We start from the raw sequence: 15,767 nt of genomic DNA on the forward strand, positions 1-15,767 counted from the left end.
TTCTTCCACCCCACCTCTGCCTGATGGAGAAAATGCAGCTGTATAAGTCTATGATCAATGTTTACCCCATCCATTTGAGAATTTGCACACATTTGTATTGTGCTTAGATTTCCAGAAGGCATTTAATAAGGTGCCACATTAAAGATTATTGCAGCAAATAAAAGCCCATGGTGTAGAGGTTAACATATTGGCATGGATAGAAGATTGACTAGTTAACAGGAAACAGAGAATAGGCATGAATGGGCCATTTTTTGATTGGCAAGATGTAACGATTGGAGTGCACCAAGGATCAGTGCTGAAGCCTCAACTTTTTACAATTTATATAAATGACTTGGATGAAGGAACCGAAGGTATGGTTGTTAAATTTGCTGATGACGCAATGGTAGGTAGGAAAGTAAGTTGTGAAGAGGACATAAGGAGGCTACAAAGTGACATAGACAAGTTAAGTGAGTGGGCAAAGATCTGGCAAATGGAGTATAATGTGGGAAAATGTGAAATTGCCCAGTTTGGAAAGAAGAATAAAAAAGAAGCATTTTATCTAAATGGTGAGAGGTTGCAGAGCTCTGAGATGCAGAGGGATCTAGATACCCTCGTGCATGAATCGCAAAAGGTTAGTATGCAGGTGCAGCAAGTAATCAGGAGAGCTAATAGAATGTTATTGTTTATTGTGAGGGGAATGGAATACAAAAGTAGGGAGGTTATACTTCAGTTAGTCAGGGCATTGGTGAGACCACATCTGGATATTGTGTATAGCATTGGTCTCCTTATTTAAGGAAGGATGTAAATTCATTGGAAGCAGCCCAGAGAAGGTTTACTAGACTAATACCTTGAATGGGCGGGTTGTCTTCTGAGGAAAGGTTGGACAAGCTAGGCTTGTATCTACTGGAGTTTAGAAGAGTAAGAGGTGACTTGATTGGAACATATAAGATCCTGAGGTGTCTTGACAGGGTGGATGTGGAAAGGATGTTTCCTCCTGTAGGAGAATCTGGAACTAGGGGTTACTATTTCAAAATAAGGGGTCGCCCATTTAAGACACAGATGAGGAGAATTCTTTTTTCTCAGAGGGTCATGAGCCTTTGGAACTCTCTTCCTCAAAAGGCAGTAGAAGCAGAATCTTTGAATATTTTTAAGGCAGAGGTAGATAGATTCTTGATAAACAAGGGGTGAAAGGTTATTGGGGGCAGGGGGAATGTGGAGTTGAGGTTACATTCAGATCAGCCATGATCTTGAATGGCGGAGCAGGCTCGAGGGGCTAAGTGGCCTACTCCTGCTCCTAATGCGTATGTTTGTATGACCTTGAGTGCGGCTTCATCAAAGTTTATTGACCTCTCCACTTTTCAGTTTTTTTTCAGAGCAGTTCCTTATGTACAATTACTTCTAATAAATATTCTATACCCTTCTTTAGTTCAACTGCATTTTCCTCATTTGTAAAAACTAATAAAATATTTAATTGTTTATCATGTCTTCATATTTCACAATTAAACATCTTTTCATCTGTTTAAGCATTCTCTTATTTTTTATTTAATTATAAATTAAATTCTTTTTCCCTTTATTTTAACTGCTCATCTTTTAGCCCTCCTAATTTCTGTATACATTTCTCCACTACACTTTCTATATTCTTCAGCATTGTTGACCCTCATGTAATTATGCACATCCCTTTTAAGTTTCAGTTTGATTGTAATCTTCCTGTTAACAGAGTTCTGTTATTTGATAGGAATCCTTTTTGACTCATTTAAAATTCATTGAACTGTCTAAGCAATTGTTTCTTTAATATGAATTAGGGAAGAGAATTCCAAACAGTTTCAACAAAATGTTGATCTCATTGTTCCAAAGGAAAACAAGTTCCACTTTCAGAAGATCTACCTTTAGGTAGACAAACAGTAGGAATCCTTTGATCTCTACCTCTATCTCTGAAGAATTCATCGAATTGATTATAATCACCAGCAGAATTACAGGCACCTGGAAGCAGAGAGCTTATCTTTTTATGAAGACATTCTTGTTGTGGGCTGGAAGTGCATGGTAAAACAGGGCAAAGTCAGCATGGTTTCATCAAGGGGAGGTCATGCCTGACAAATCTGTTAGAATTCTTTGATGAGGTAACGAGTAGGTTAGACAAAGGAGAGCCAATGGACTTCCAGAAGGCCTTTGACAAGGTGCCGCACAGGAGGCTGCTTAGTAAGATAAGAGCCCATGGTGTTAGAGGCAAGGTACTAGCATGGATAGAAGGTTGGCTGTCTGGCAGGAGGCAGAGAGTGGGGGTAAGGGGGTCCTTCTCAGGATGGTGGCCGGTGACTAGTGCAGTTCCTCAGGGGTCAGTGTTGGGACCACAACTTTTCACTTTATACATTAATGATCTAGATGAAGGAACTGAGGGCATCCTGGCTAAGTTTGCAGATGATACAAAGATAGATGGAGGGACAGGTAGTATTGAGGAGGCTGGGAGGCTGCAGAAGGATTTAGACAGGTTAGGAAAATAGGCAAAGAAGTGGCAGATGGAATACAACGTGGGGAAGTGTGAGGTCATGCACTTTGGTAGGAAGAATAGAGACAAAGACTATTTTCTAAATGGGGAGAGAATTCAGAAATCTGGAGTGCAAAGGGACTTGGGAGTCCTAGTCCAGTATTCTCTTAAGGTTAACTTGCAGGTTGAGTTGGTAGTTAGGAAGGCAAATGCAATGTTGGCATTTATTTTGAGAGGACTAGAATATAAAAGCAGGGATGTGCTGCTGAGGCTTCATAAGGCTCTGGTCAGACCACATTTAGAATATTGTGAGCAATTTTGGGCCCCCTATCTCAGGAAGGATGTGCTGGCCCTGGAGATGGTCCAGAGGAGGAACGAAAGGCTTAACATATGAGTAACGTTTGAGAACTCTGGGTCTATGCTCGATGGAGTTTAGCAGGATGAGGGGGGATCTGATTGAAACTTACAGAATACTGAAAGGCCTGGATAGAGTGGACGTGGGGAAGATGTTTCCATTAGTAGGAGAGACTAGGACCCGAGGGCACAGCCTCAGAGTAAAGGGAAGACCTTTTAGAACAGAGATGAGGAGAAACTTCTTTAGCCAGAGAGTGGTGAATCTACGGAATTCATTGCCACAGAAGGCTGTGGAGGCCAGGTCATTGAGTGTATTTAAGACCGAGATAGATAGGTTCTTGATTGGTAAGGGGATCAAAGATTAAGGGTAGAAGGCGGGAGAATGGGGTTGAGAAACTTATCAGCCATGATTGAATGGCGGAGCAGACTCGATTGACCGAACGGCCTAATTTCTGCTCCTATGTCTTATGGTCTTATGATCTATCCGACAACAATGACAAGATCACATAATCGCAGAATTTTAACGGCACAGAAGGAGGCCATTTAGTCCATCGTGTCTGCATCGGCTCTCCAAGTAAGCATAATGACCTGTTATCATTGCCCTACCTTTTTCTCATACCTCTGCACATCGTTTCTATTCAAATAATCATCTAATGCCTCGATTGAACCTGCCACCAGCGCACTTCCAGGCAGTGCATTCCAAACCCGAATCACACGTGTGAAAATATTTTTTGTCACGTCACATTTGCTTCTTTTGCAAATCACCTTAAATCTGCCCCCTCTCATTCTTGATCCTTTTATGAGTGGGAACAGCTTCTCCCTATTACTCTGTCCAGCCCCCTCATGATTTTGAACACTATCAAATTTCCTCTTAGCCTTCTTCTCTCCAGGGAGAACAGTCCCAACCTCTCCAAGCAGCCTGTGTATGCTTGCAAGGGTCTGCTGCGCATGTGTGGGCCAGTCCGGCCATCCATCCCACTTGCACCCAGGGTCCTCAGACACACACTCACTCACGTTCACACACATAAACACTCTCACAGCGGGATTTTCCGCACCTGCCCGCTGCTGCGATCTTCCGGTTCCGGCGCAAGTCATGGACTTCTGGCTAGTGCGCCACCTCGCCCGCGGCGGGTCTCGCCTGTGAAGGATCTCACCCAGTGGCGGGTCCCACCCGTGACAGGGCTGGAAAATCCCAGCCTCAGTTTCAATCATGCTCACACACACTCTCACTCACAAACTCCCACTGTCTGTCACTCACATTATCACTCACACACTTTCATTCATACTCACCGTCGAGTTAGGACTGAAATCAGCGGGGAACATAGAACCCTTAGAAGAACGCATTCCAAACCAGAACCCGACGCACATGTGGAGGAAGTAGAGCCTGAGCCTGTATTGGAGGTGAAAGTTGCTGAGGACCCAATGATAAAATTTCCATCCCCTCCACCTGCCGGTCCAGCACCCATTGTGGTTGAAGATTCCAGGACTTGATCCTGGGCTTTAGTAACCAGTACGAATCTGCCCACTCGTGTTGTCAAAGCCCCGACACAACAGCCCCGACTGAAGACAAAACCAGAAATGCAGATTCCACCTCCAAGGCCTCGAGATGAACGAATTTGGGAACGGCAAGATGTGCCACCAGTGCTACAGGGGAACCGGTGGATGTACTGTACTTAGGTTTCCAGAAGGCATTTGATAAGGTGCCCCATCAAGGGCCGAATTTTCCGAGCCTGCTGGTGGCAGGCGTTTTGGGGGTGTGCACGGAAAATATGGCAGGACCCGCTTCATGACAGCGTGAAAGCAGGTCGCAATCTTCCGCTTAGCCCACCCCCCCACCCCCGCCGACGGGCCGCTTTGCCACCATCAGTCGGCGGGGAGCTAAGTGTAATACATTAGCAGATAATTAAAAGGCCATCCCGCCAGGCTCTTGGAACCCCGCTGTATTGTCCGTCCACGTCAGCGGGAAAGCACACCAACATGTTTCACAACAGCACGCAGGCGACATGCACTTGGCGCCTTCATTTTGGGGGAACTGAGGTGACTGAGCAGCAGCATTCTCCACAGCTCGCCTGTTGTTTACAGGCATCACGGGTGCCAGGGGATGAGGGCAACTGATGCCTGGCCCCAGAGGCGACTGCCAAGGGGTGGAGAGGTGGGTGGTGGATGGTGTCTGGGGGCAAGTGCTGGCCAGCCTCGGAGGCGACTGCTGAGGGTGGAGGAGGGGTCAAATGTTGCCTTGGTGCTGCATCCCACACACAGGCAATGGAGGAGGGGGTCATGGTAAGTGAGTGGAGTGGCCTCGCATTAGGGACACCTGGATAAACTGACCTGAACTTTACCAGCCCCCGGAACAGACTTCGAGTCCGCCACTACTTTATCGGACCATGGAACAGTTGATCTGCACACGTTGTACAATCTCCTCGCCAACATTGGCCGCATAGCAGTCACTGCTGGAGGCATTCACAACCCCTTGCAATCTCAGCATCCTGGTTTGGACCAGTGTCCACTATGTCACAGTTTGACAGGGCTGGAGTGCAGTGCACTCATCTCTGACCATCCATGGGGTGACCAGCACTCTCCAGGAAGCATTAAGGGGCGGTCACATAGGGGCAGGAAAGGTGCTAAGTCATGATAACCATGTCTCTCCCTCTCTATCTTTCCTGCTGCAGGAGGAACACGTCAGGATCATGGATCCCAGTGACCTATTTGTATGTCTGATGGCCTACATAGATGGTAGGAGATGGAGGAGAAAGCAACTGAGACACCTGCCTTTTATTTTGTGCAGAAAGATTTCATATCTGAGTGACAAGAAAACTGCTCATCCGAACAAGGAGCCACAGGCAGGGAGACATTCTTAGAAGTTTATTGACAATAGTGAACAGTACGTACAAGTGATCAACACCCGTGGCCAGGCTGTGCAACTTCTTTTACCTAACTTTCCTAAACCTGCCGCTACGTCTTAGTGCTCCCTGGACAACCACAGCAGAGGTAGAGGCAGCCTTCTGACTGTGACGCCCTGTCTATGATGAATTTGGTGGGCGTCCTCTGGAGGGCCGAGACTTGGAGGGTCCCAGCTTTCTTTCAGGGTCTTGCTGTGTGGCAGTGGCACCCTCCTTGGCCTGTGAAGCTGGCTCTGCGGAGGTCACAGGAGGATGGGATTCGGATGGGCCGGTCACTCCCAGAATCAACTGGATGGATGGCCCCGGAATGTGAGCCTGCTGATCCTCCTCCCCCAGATGACTCTATGAGCGGAAGGGGTAGCTGGAGTGGGATCGAGCTGCCCAGCACCCCTCTCGCGTACGAACTGTTGGAGACCAACTATGGCATCAGCGATGGAGTTAAGCCCATGCAGCAGTGCAGGAGTGATGTCCTGGACCAAGGTCTCCATGGCAGCCGCCATCCTGCCAGTGTTGACCTCGGTGCATTGCAATGCCGGCTCTATCACCTCAGCCTGAAGACGGACGGACTGTTCCATCGTGAGGATGTTTCTTCTTGTGGGAGAATCTAGGACTAGGGAGTCACGGTTTAAAAATAAGGGGTCGCTCATTAAGACAGAGATAAGGAGAATTTTTTTCTCTCAGAGGGTACTGAGTCTTTGGAACTCTCTTCCTGAAACAGCAGTGGAAGCAGAGCCTTTGAATATTTTTAAGACAGAGCTAGATAGATTCTTGATTATCAGAAGTAGGTGGGAGCTTACAGTCAGTTCAGCCATGGCCTTATTAACTGGCAGAGCAAGCTTGAAGGGCCAAGTGGCCTACTCCTGCTCCTAGTTTATTTGTTTGTGCATATATTCATATGCCACCAGAGGGCCCCATGCCAGGTTGCAGTGAAAATGAACCAGGGGATACAAAAATACAGTGCGCAATCCGATACCTGTCATGAATTATTTGTCAGCAACCTACTTCATGGTATTGATGAGACAGATCTGAAAGCATTTTTCACAGGATAGGCAATGTGATGGACCTCCATGTTATCTCCAAAGCTAATTTGGATAGTACTAAATAAGCATCCAAATACTTTGTCTATTTAGAAAATGACAAAAGAGCTGTGAAGTCACAGCATGGGATTGTACAAACAATTAACATGCCCACCTGGTCTCTTTTGTTGTGCTCTATATGATATGAAATTATTTCCTCTCCTATTTTAGTGAGGGCATTCTCCACATTGATGGAGGAAGTAACTGAAGTTGAAGGTGTTAACATCTTTTCTGCCAAAATCCCTAAGCATAGTCTCAAAGCTGAGTTTGAAACATCTTAAATAAAAACATCTTAAATCAAAAGCTGTGAAACTTGTAAGTGTTGATGTCCAAACAGACTTGGGTGTGCTTGTACAAGGAATGCACCAAGTTAGCCTGCAGGTGCAGCAAGCAATGAGGAAGACGAATGGCATGTTGGCCTTTATTGCAAGGGGACTGGAGTACAAGAATAAATAAGTGTTGCTGTGGTTGTACAGGATTTTGGTGAAACCACATCTGAGTATTGTGTGCTGTTTTGGTATCCACATTTAGGAAAGGATATACTTGTATTGGAGGCAGTACAGCAAAGGTTCTCGAAATCGGTCCCAGGGATGAGAGGGTTGTCCGATGATGAGAGGCTAAGTAATTCTTTAGAGTTTAGAAGAATATATTTAAGAGGGAAGTGGATAAATTTCTAGACTCTAAAGGCATCAAGGGATATGGGGAGAGTGCAGGAGAATGGCGTTGAGATAGATGATCAGCCATGATGATGTTGAATGCGGCAGCAAGCTCCTAAATAATTGAAGGATGAGTGGCGACCTCATTGAACTGTACAAGATCCTGAAAGGGCTTGACAGGGTAGATGCTCAGAGATTCTTTCCACTGGTTGGGGAGTCTAAAACAAGGGGACACAGCTTCAAGGCAAGGGGCCAATTATTTAGGGCATAGAAACAGAAAATAGGAACAGGAGTACATCATTTGGACCTTCGAGCCTGCTCACCCAATCAGTATGATCATGGCTGATCCTTTATCTCAACTTCATACTCCTGCACTCTCCCCATAGCCCTTGATGCCTTTAGAGTCCAGAAATCTCTTTTTTTCCTTCCTAAATATATTTAGTGACTTGGTCTCCACATCCTTCTGTGATAGAGAATTCCATAGGTTTACCACCTGCTGAGTGAAGAGGTTTCTCCTCATCTCAGTCCTAAGTGGTCTACCCCATATCCTGAGACTGGGATCCCTTGTTCTAGACCTCCCAGCCAGAGGAAATATCGTCTCTGCATCCATTCTGTCCATCCCTGTCAGAATTTTATATTTTTCAATGAGATCTCCTCTCATTCTTCTAAACTCCAGTGAATAAAGGCCTAGTCGGCCAATCTTTCCTAATATGATAATCCTACCATCCCAGGAATCAGTCTGGTGAACCTTCGCCGCACTGTATTCTATGAGAAGTATATCCTTTCTTGGGTAAGAAGACCAAAACTGCACACAATACTCCAGGCAAGGTCTCACCAAGGCCCTATACAACTACAGTAAGAGATTCTTGCTCCTGCACTCAAGTTCTCTCTCATGAAGGCCAACATACCAATTGCCTTCTTAATTGCTTGCCGCACCTGCATATTTGCTTTCAGTGATTGGTGTACAAGGACACCCAGGTCTCTTTGTACATCAACATTTCCCAATTTATCACCATTTAAAAAAATACTCTTTCATCCTGTTTTTCCTACCAAAGCGGATAACTTTACACTTATTGACATTATACTGCATCTGGCTTGTATTTGCCCACTCACACAACCTGTTTAAATTGCCTTGAAGCCTCTTAATACCTTCCTCATTGCTCACATTCCCACAAAGCTTTGTGTCGTCAGCAAACTTGGAAATATTACATTTGGTTCCCTCATCCAAACCATTGATATATATTGTGAATAGCTTGGGCCCAATCACTGATCCCTGCGATACCCCACTAGTTACTGCCTGCCACTCCAAAAAAGACCCATTTATTCCTACTCTCTGTTTCCTATCCGCTAACCAATTCTCAATCCTTGCCAATTGATCTAAACTCTGCAATCCGGCCACATCCAGTCGGTGGTGGACAATTAAACAACTCACTGGAGGAGGAGGTTCCACAAATTGCCCCATCCTCAATGGTGGAGGAACCCAGCACATCAGTGTAAAAGCATTTGCTACAATCTTCAGCCAGTAGTGCCGAGTGGATGATCCATCTTGGCCTACTCCGGAGGTCCCCAGCATCACAGATGCCAGTGTTCAGTCAAAACAAAAACAGAAATACCTGGAAAAACTCAGCAGGTTTGATCTTAAACCAGCTTATATTTCACCCCTCTCCTATTTTTACTTAGTTCTGTTGAAGGGTCATGAGGACTCGAAACATCAACTTTGTTCTTCTCCGCCGATGCTGCCAGACCTGCTGAGTTTTTCCAGGTCTTTCTATTTTTGTTTTGGATTTCCAGCATCCGCAATTTTTTGTTTTTATCCCAGTCTTCAGCCAATTCGATTCACTCCACGTGATATCAAGAAATGACTCAAGGCACTGGATACTGCAATGGCTATAGGCCGTGACAGTACTGGCAAAAGTAATGAAGACTTGTGCTCCAGAACTTGCCGTGCCCTGGGCCAAGCTATTCCAGTACAGCTACAATGCTGGCACCTACCCGGCTATGTGGAAAATTGCCCAGGTATGTCCTGTACACAACAAACAGGACAAATCTAATCCATCCAATTACCGCCTAATCAGTCTACTCTCGATCATCAGTAAAGTAATGGAAGGAGTCATTAACAGCGCTATCAACCGGCACTTGCTTAGCAATAACCTGCTCACTGACACCCAGTTTGGGTTCTGTCAGGGCCACTCAGCTCCTGACCTCATTACAGCCTTGGTTCAAACATGGACAAAAGAGGTGAACTCGCAAAGCGAGGTAAGAGTGACTGCCCTTGACATCAAGGCAGCATTTGACAGAGTATGACATCAAGGAGCCCTAGCAAAACTGGTGTCAATGGGAATCAGGGGGAAAGCTCTCCGTAGGTTGGAGTGATACCTAGCACAAAGGAAGGTGGTTGTGGTTTTTGGAGGTCAGTCATCTCAGCTTCAGGACATTACTGCAGGAATTCTTTAGGGTAGTGTCCTAGGCCCAACTATCTTCAGCTGCTTCATCAATGACCTTCCTTCCATCATAAGCTCAGAAGTGGAGATGTTCGCTGATGATTGCACAATGTTCAGCACCATTTGCGACTCCTCAGATACTGAAGCAGTCCATGAACAAATGCAGCAGGATCTGGACAATATCCAGCCTTGGGCTGCCAAGTGGCAAGTAACATTTGCGCCACACAAGCTAGGCAATGACCATCTCCAACAAGAGAGAATCCAAGCATCGCCCTTTGATGTTCAATGGCATTATCATCACTGAATCCCCTACTATCAACATCCTAGGGGTTACCATTGACCGAAACTAAAATGGGTTAGCCATATAAATACTGTGGCTACAAGAGCAGGTCAGAGGCTAGGAATCCTGTGACAAGTAACTCCCCAAAGACTTTCCACCATCCACAAGGCAAAAGTCAGGAGTGTGATGGAATTCTCTCAACTTGCCTGGATAAGTACAGCTCCAACAACGCTCAAGAAGCTTGACACTATCCAGGACAAAGCAGCCTGCTTGAGTGGCACCACATCCACAAACATTCACTCCCTCCACCACCAACACACAGTGGCAGTTGTGTGTACCATCTACAAGGTGCACTGCAGGAATTCACCAAGGCTCCTTCGACATCACCTTCCAAACCCACGACCACTACCATCTAGAAGGACAAAGGCAGCATATAGATGGGAACACCACTACCTGGAAGTTCCCCTCCAAGCCATTCACCATCCTGACTTGGAAATATATCGCCATTTCTTCACTGTTGCTCGGTCAAAATCCTAGAACTCCCTTCCTACAGCACTGTGGGTGTACCTACACTACATGGACTGCAGTGGTTCAAGAAGGCAGCTCACCACCACCTTCTCAAGGGCAACTAGGGATGGGCAATAAATGCTGGCCCAGCCAGCGAAGCCCATGTTCCTTGAATGAATAAAAAATATCCAAATACACCACATCCACTGGTTCTCCCTTAACTATTCTACTCGTTACCTGCTCAAAAAACTCCAGCTATTTGTCAAACATGATTTCCCTTTCATAAACCCATGTTGACTTTGTCTAATCCTGTTGATGTTTTCTGAGTGTCCTGTTATCACATCCTTCATAACAGACTCTAGTATTTTCCCTACTACTGAAGTTAGGCTAACCTGTCTGTAATTCGCTATTTTCTCCTTCCCTCCTTTTTGAAATAGTGGGGTTACATTTTCCACCCTCCAGTCTGCTGGGACTGTTCCAGAATCTACAGAATTTTGGAAGATGACAACCAACACAACCACTATTTCCATGGCCACCTCCCTTAGTACCCTGGGATGTAGATTATTGAGCCTTGGGGATTTATCGGTTTTCATTAATTTCTCCAGACTATTGTTTTAGTAATACTAATTTCCTTCAACTCCTCCTTCTCACTAGACCCTTGATTCCCTAGTATTTCTGGAAAGCTATTTGTGTCTTCCTCTGTGAAGACAGAACTAAAAAAGTTGTTTAATTGCTCTGCCATTTCCTTGCTTTCTGTTATAAATTCTCCCGTTTCAGACTAAGGGGCCTACATTTGTCTTCACTAGTCTTTTTCTTTTTACATATTTAAAGGAGCTTTTACAGTCTGCTTTTATGTCCCTTGCAAGTTTACTTTCATTGTTTTCCCCTCTTAATCAATACCTTGTCCTCCTTTGCTGAATTCTAAACTCTCCCAATTCTCAAGTTTGCTACTTTTTCTAGAAGCTTTATATGACTCCTCTTTGGATCTAATACTATCCTTAATTTCTTTTGTTATCCATGGTTGAGCCGCATGGTTGGACTGAGATGAGAAGAAATTACTTCACTCTAAGGATTGTGAATCTTTGGAATTATCTCCCACATAGGGTATGGTTGCTCTATCGTTGAGTATATTTACGGCTGGGATCGACAGTAAGTAAATGATATGGAGATCAGGCAAGAAAATGGAATTGATGCCCGAAAACATCCACAACCATACTGACTGATCACTTGGTGGGCCATATGGTGTATTCCTGCTCCTATTTCTTGTGTTCTTGTATAGAACTATAAAGCACTTTTAGCATCATCAAACATCCCAATACATTTCACAAAAGCATTGATAAACAAGATTTGACACATGAGGAGATATTAAGGTGGATGAGCTTGGTCAAAGAGGTAGGCTTTAATGAGAATCTTAGAGGAGGAAAAGAGGGGTAGAAAGGCAGAATGCTTAGGGCCTCGGCAACTGAAGGGACGGCTGCCAGTGATGGAGCAGTTAAAATCTGGAATGCCCAAGGGGCCATGGCTGGTTTCAAATCTCAATCTCATCTTTACTCATTTTGCTGCAACACTGCTGAAAGGAGTGTTTCCAATAACCTTTTCGTCTTGTTTTTCATAGGACCATGAGTATTATAGCACAGCAATGGAACAAGACATAGGTAAGAGTTTATTTAAAATGTAAAATTGATATATAGCTAAAATCTCTGAGAATTGTCAATTTGCAAAAACTGCTTTTACTCGAAATAAATTGGTGCTCAGTTTCATGTGAATGTTTGTATTGATTTTCCAGTATGTGCAGTGTTGAAATTTTTAATCCTCCTTTAATTGGAAATGAATGAAAGAAGGGAGGGACATTATTGCACAAAAACCTATTGTCAGTCTGAAGTATGTAGTTTCCATGGAAACTGCTCTCAGAGAAATTATTAACCACAATCTTTTAATTAAAAACAGAAAACTGTGGATACTGAAAATCCAAAACAAAAACAGAATTACCTGGAGAAACCCAGCAGGTCTGGCAGCATCGGCGGAGAAGAAAAGAGTTGACGTTTCGAGTCCTCATGACCCTTCAACAGAACTGAGTGAATATTAGGAGAGGGGTGAAATATAAGCTGGTTTAAGGTGGGGGGGTGGGGGGGCGAGAGAAGTGGCGGGGGGGTGGTGTGGTTGTAGAGACAAGCAAGCAGTGATAGGAGCAGATAATCAAAAGATGTCACAGACAAAGGAACAAAGAGGTGTTGAAGGTGGTGAATGTGCTAATTAAGAATGGATGGCAGGGCACTCAAGGTACAGCTCTAGTGGGGGTGGGGTGGAAAGACCAGCAGGGCATAAAAGATTTAAAAATAATGGAAATAGGTGGGAAAAGAAAAATCTATATAAATTATTGGAAAAAATAAAAGGAAGGGGGAAGAAACGGAAAGGGGGTGGGGATGGAGGAGGGAGTTCAAGACCTAAAGTTGTTGAATTCAATATTCAGTCCTGAAGGCTGTAAAGTGCCTAGTCGGAAGATGAGGTGCTGTTCTTCCAGTTTGCGTTGGGCTTCACTGGAACAATGCAGCAAGTCAAGGACAGACATGTGGACGAGAGAGCAGGGTGGAGTGTTAAAATGGCAAGCGACAGGAAGGTTTGGGTCTTTCTTGCGGACAGACCACAGGTGTTCTGCAAAACGGTCGCCCAGTTTACGTTTGGTGTCTCCAATGTAGAGGAGACCGCATTGGGAGCAACAAATGCAATAGACAAAGTTGGGGGAAATGCAAATGAAATGCTGCTTCACTTGAAAAGAGTGTTTGGGCCTTGGACGGTGAGGAGAGAGGAAGTGAAGGGGCAGGTGTTGCATCTTATGCTTGGGCATGGGGAGTGCAATAGCTAGGGGTTGAGGAGTAGTGGGTGATGGAGGAGTGGACCAGGGTGTCCCAGAGGGAACGATCCCTACGGAATGCTGCCAGGGGGGTGAAGGGAAGATGTGTTTGGTGGTGGCATCATGCTGGAGTTGGTGGAAATGGCAGAGGATGATCCTTTGAATGCGGAGACTGGTGGGGTGGTAAGTGAGGACAAGGGGGACCCTATCATGTTTCTGGGAGGAAGGAGAAGGCGTGAGGGCGGATGCGCGGGAGGTGCGCCGGACACGGTTGAGGGCCCTGTCAACAACCGTGGGTGGAAAACCTCAGTTAAGGAAGAAGGAGGACATGTCAGAAGAACTGTTTCTGAAGGTAGCATCATCAGAACAGATGCGACGGAGGCGAAGGAACTGAGAGAATGGGATGGAGTCCTTACAGGAAGCGGGCTGTGAGGAGCTGTAGTCGAGGTAGCTGTGGGAGTCAGTAGGCTTGTAATGGATATTAGTGGACAGTCTATCACTAGAAATTGAGACAGAGAAGTCAAGGAAGGGAAGGGAAGTGTCAGAGATGGACCATGTGAAAATGATGGAGGGGTGGAGATTGGAAGCAAAATTAATAAATTTTTCCAAGTCCCGACGAGAGCATGAAGCAGCACTGAAGTAATCATCGATGTACCGGAGAAAGAGTTGTGGAAGGGGGCCGGAATAGGACTGGAACAAGGAATGTTCCACATACCCCATAAAGAGAAGGGAGTCAAGATACCGAGAAATTAGTTCCATGGGGCAGGTACAGGCTGACACGATCGGTCTATGGTCGAGATGGCCCGCTTCTACCTCCTACCCAAAATCCACAAACAGAACTGTCTGGTAGACCGATCGTGTCAGCTTGTTCCTGCCCCACGGAACTCATTTCTCGTTATCTTGACTCCCTTCCCTCTCCCCTTGTCCAGTCCCTTCCCACCTACATCCGTGATTCGTCTGACACCTTACGTCACATCAACAATTTCCAGTTCCCTGGCCCCAACCACTTCCTCTTCGCCATGGACGTCCAATCCCTCTACACCTCCATCCACCACCAGGATGGTCTGAGGGCCCTTAGCTTCTTCCTCGAACAGAGGCCCAAACAATCCCCATCCACCACTACTCTCCTCCGTCTGGCTGAACTTGTTCTCACACTGAACAATTTCTCCTTCAACTCCTCTCACTTCCTCCAAATAAAAAGTGTGGCTACGGGTACCTGCATGGGCCCCAGCAATGCTTGTGTCTTTATGGGGTATGTGGAACATTCCTTGTTCCAGTCCTGCTCCAGTCCCCTCCCACAACTCTTTCTCCGGTACATCGATGATTACTTCGCTGCTGCTTCATGTTCTCATCGGGACTTGGAAAAATTTATTAACTTTGCTTCCAATCTCCACCCCTCCATCATTTTCACATGGTTCATCTCTGACACTTCCCTTCCCTTCCTTGACTTCTCTGTCTCAATTTCTGGTGATAGACTGTCCACTAATATCCATTACAAGCCTACCGACTCCAACAGCTACCTTGACCACAGCTCCTCACAGCCCGCTTCCTGTAAGGACTCCATCCCATTCTCTCAGTTCCTTCGCCTCCGTCACATCTGTTCTGATGATGCTACCTTCAAAAACAGTTCTTCTGACATGTCCTCCTTCTTCCTTAACCGAGGTTTTCCACCCACGGTCGTCGACAGGGCCCTCAACCGTGTCCGGCCCATCTCCCGCGCATCCGCCCTCAAGCCTTCTCCTCCCTCCCAAAAACATGATAGGGTCCCCCTTGTCCTCACTTATCACCCCACCAGCCTCCGCATTCAAAGGATCATCCTCTGCTATTTCCGCCAACTCCAGCATGATGCCACCACCAAACACATCTTCCCTTCACCCACCCGGCAGCATTCCGTAGGGATCGTTCCCTCCGAGACACCCTGGTTCACTCCTCCATCACCCCCTACTCCTCAACCCCTACTTATGGCACCTCCCCATGCCCAAGCGAAAGATGCAACACCTGCCCCTTCACTTCCTCTCTCCTCACCGTCCAAGGGCCCAAACACTCCTTTCAAGTGAAGCAGCATTTCACTTGCATTTCCCCCAACTTAGTCTACTGCATTCGTTGCTCCCAATGCGGTCTCCTCTACATTGGAGAGACCAAACGTAAACTGGGCGACTGCTTTGCAGAACACCTGCGGTCTGTCTGCAAGAAAGAACCAAACCTTCCTGTCGCTTGCCATTTTAACACTCCACCCTGCTC

At 45.9% G+C, this 15,767-nt stretch overlaps 1 protein-coding gene across 1 annotated transcript in view; it reads left to right on the plus strand.

Annotated features, from left to right (window-relative positions):
- The window catches only part of LOC121290148 (sperm flagellar protein 1-like), a 115,227-nt gene that overhangs the window by 60,238 nt on the left and 39,222 nt on the right, over positions 1-15,767 (plus strand). Inside the window, exon 4 of the mRNA XM_041210419.1 lies at positions 12,291-12,330. Coding sequence (XP_041066353.1) covers positions 12,291-12,330 — 40 coding nt within the window. The remainder of the gene's footprint in view (positions 1-12,290; positions 12,331-15,767) is intronic.

This window comes from Carcharodon carcharias, chromosome 1 (genome assembly GCF_017639515.1).
Source record: "Carcharodon carcharias isolate sCarCar2 chromosome 1, sCarCar2.pri, whole genome shotgun sequence".
NCBI classification, from domain to species: domain Eukaryota; kingdom Metazoa; phylum Chordata; class Chondrichthyes; order Lamniformes; family Lamnidae; genus Carcharodon; species Carcharodon carcharias.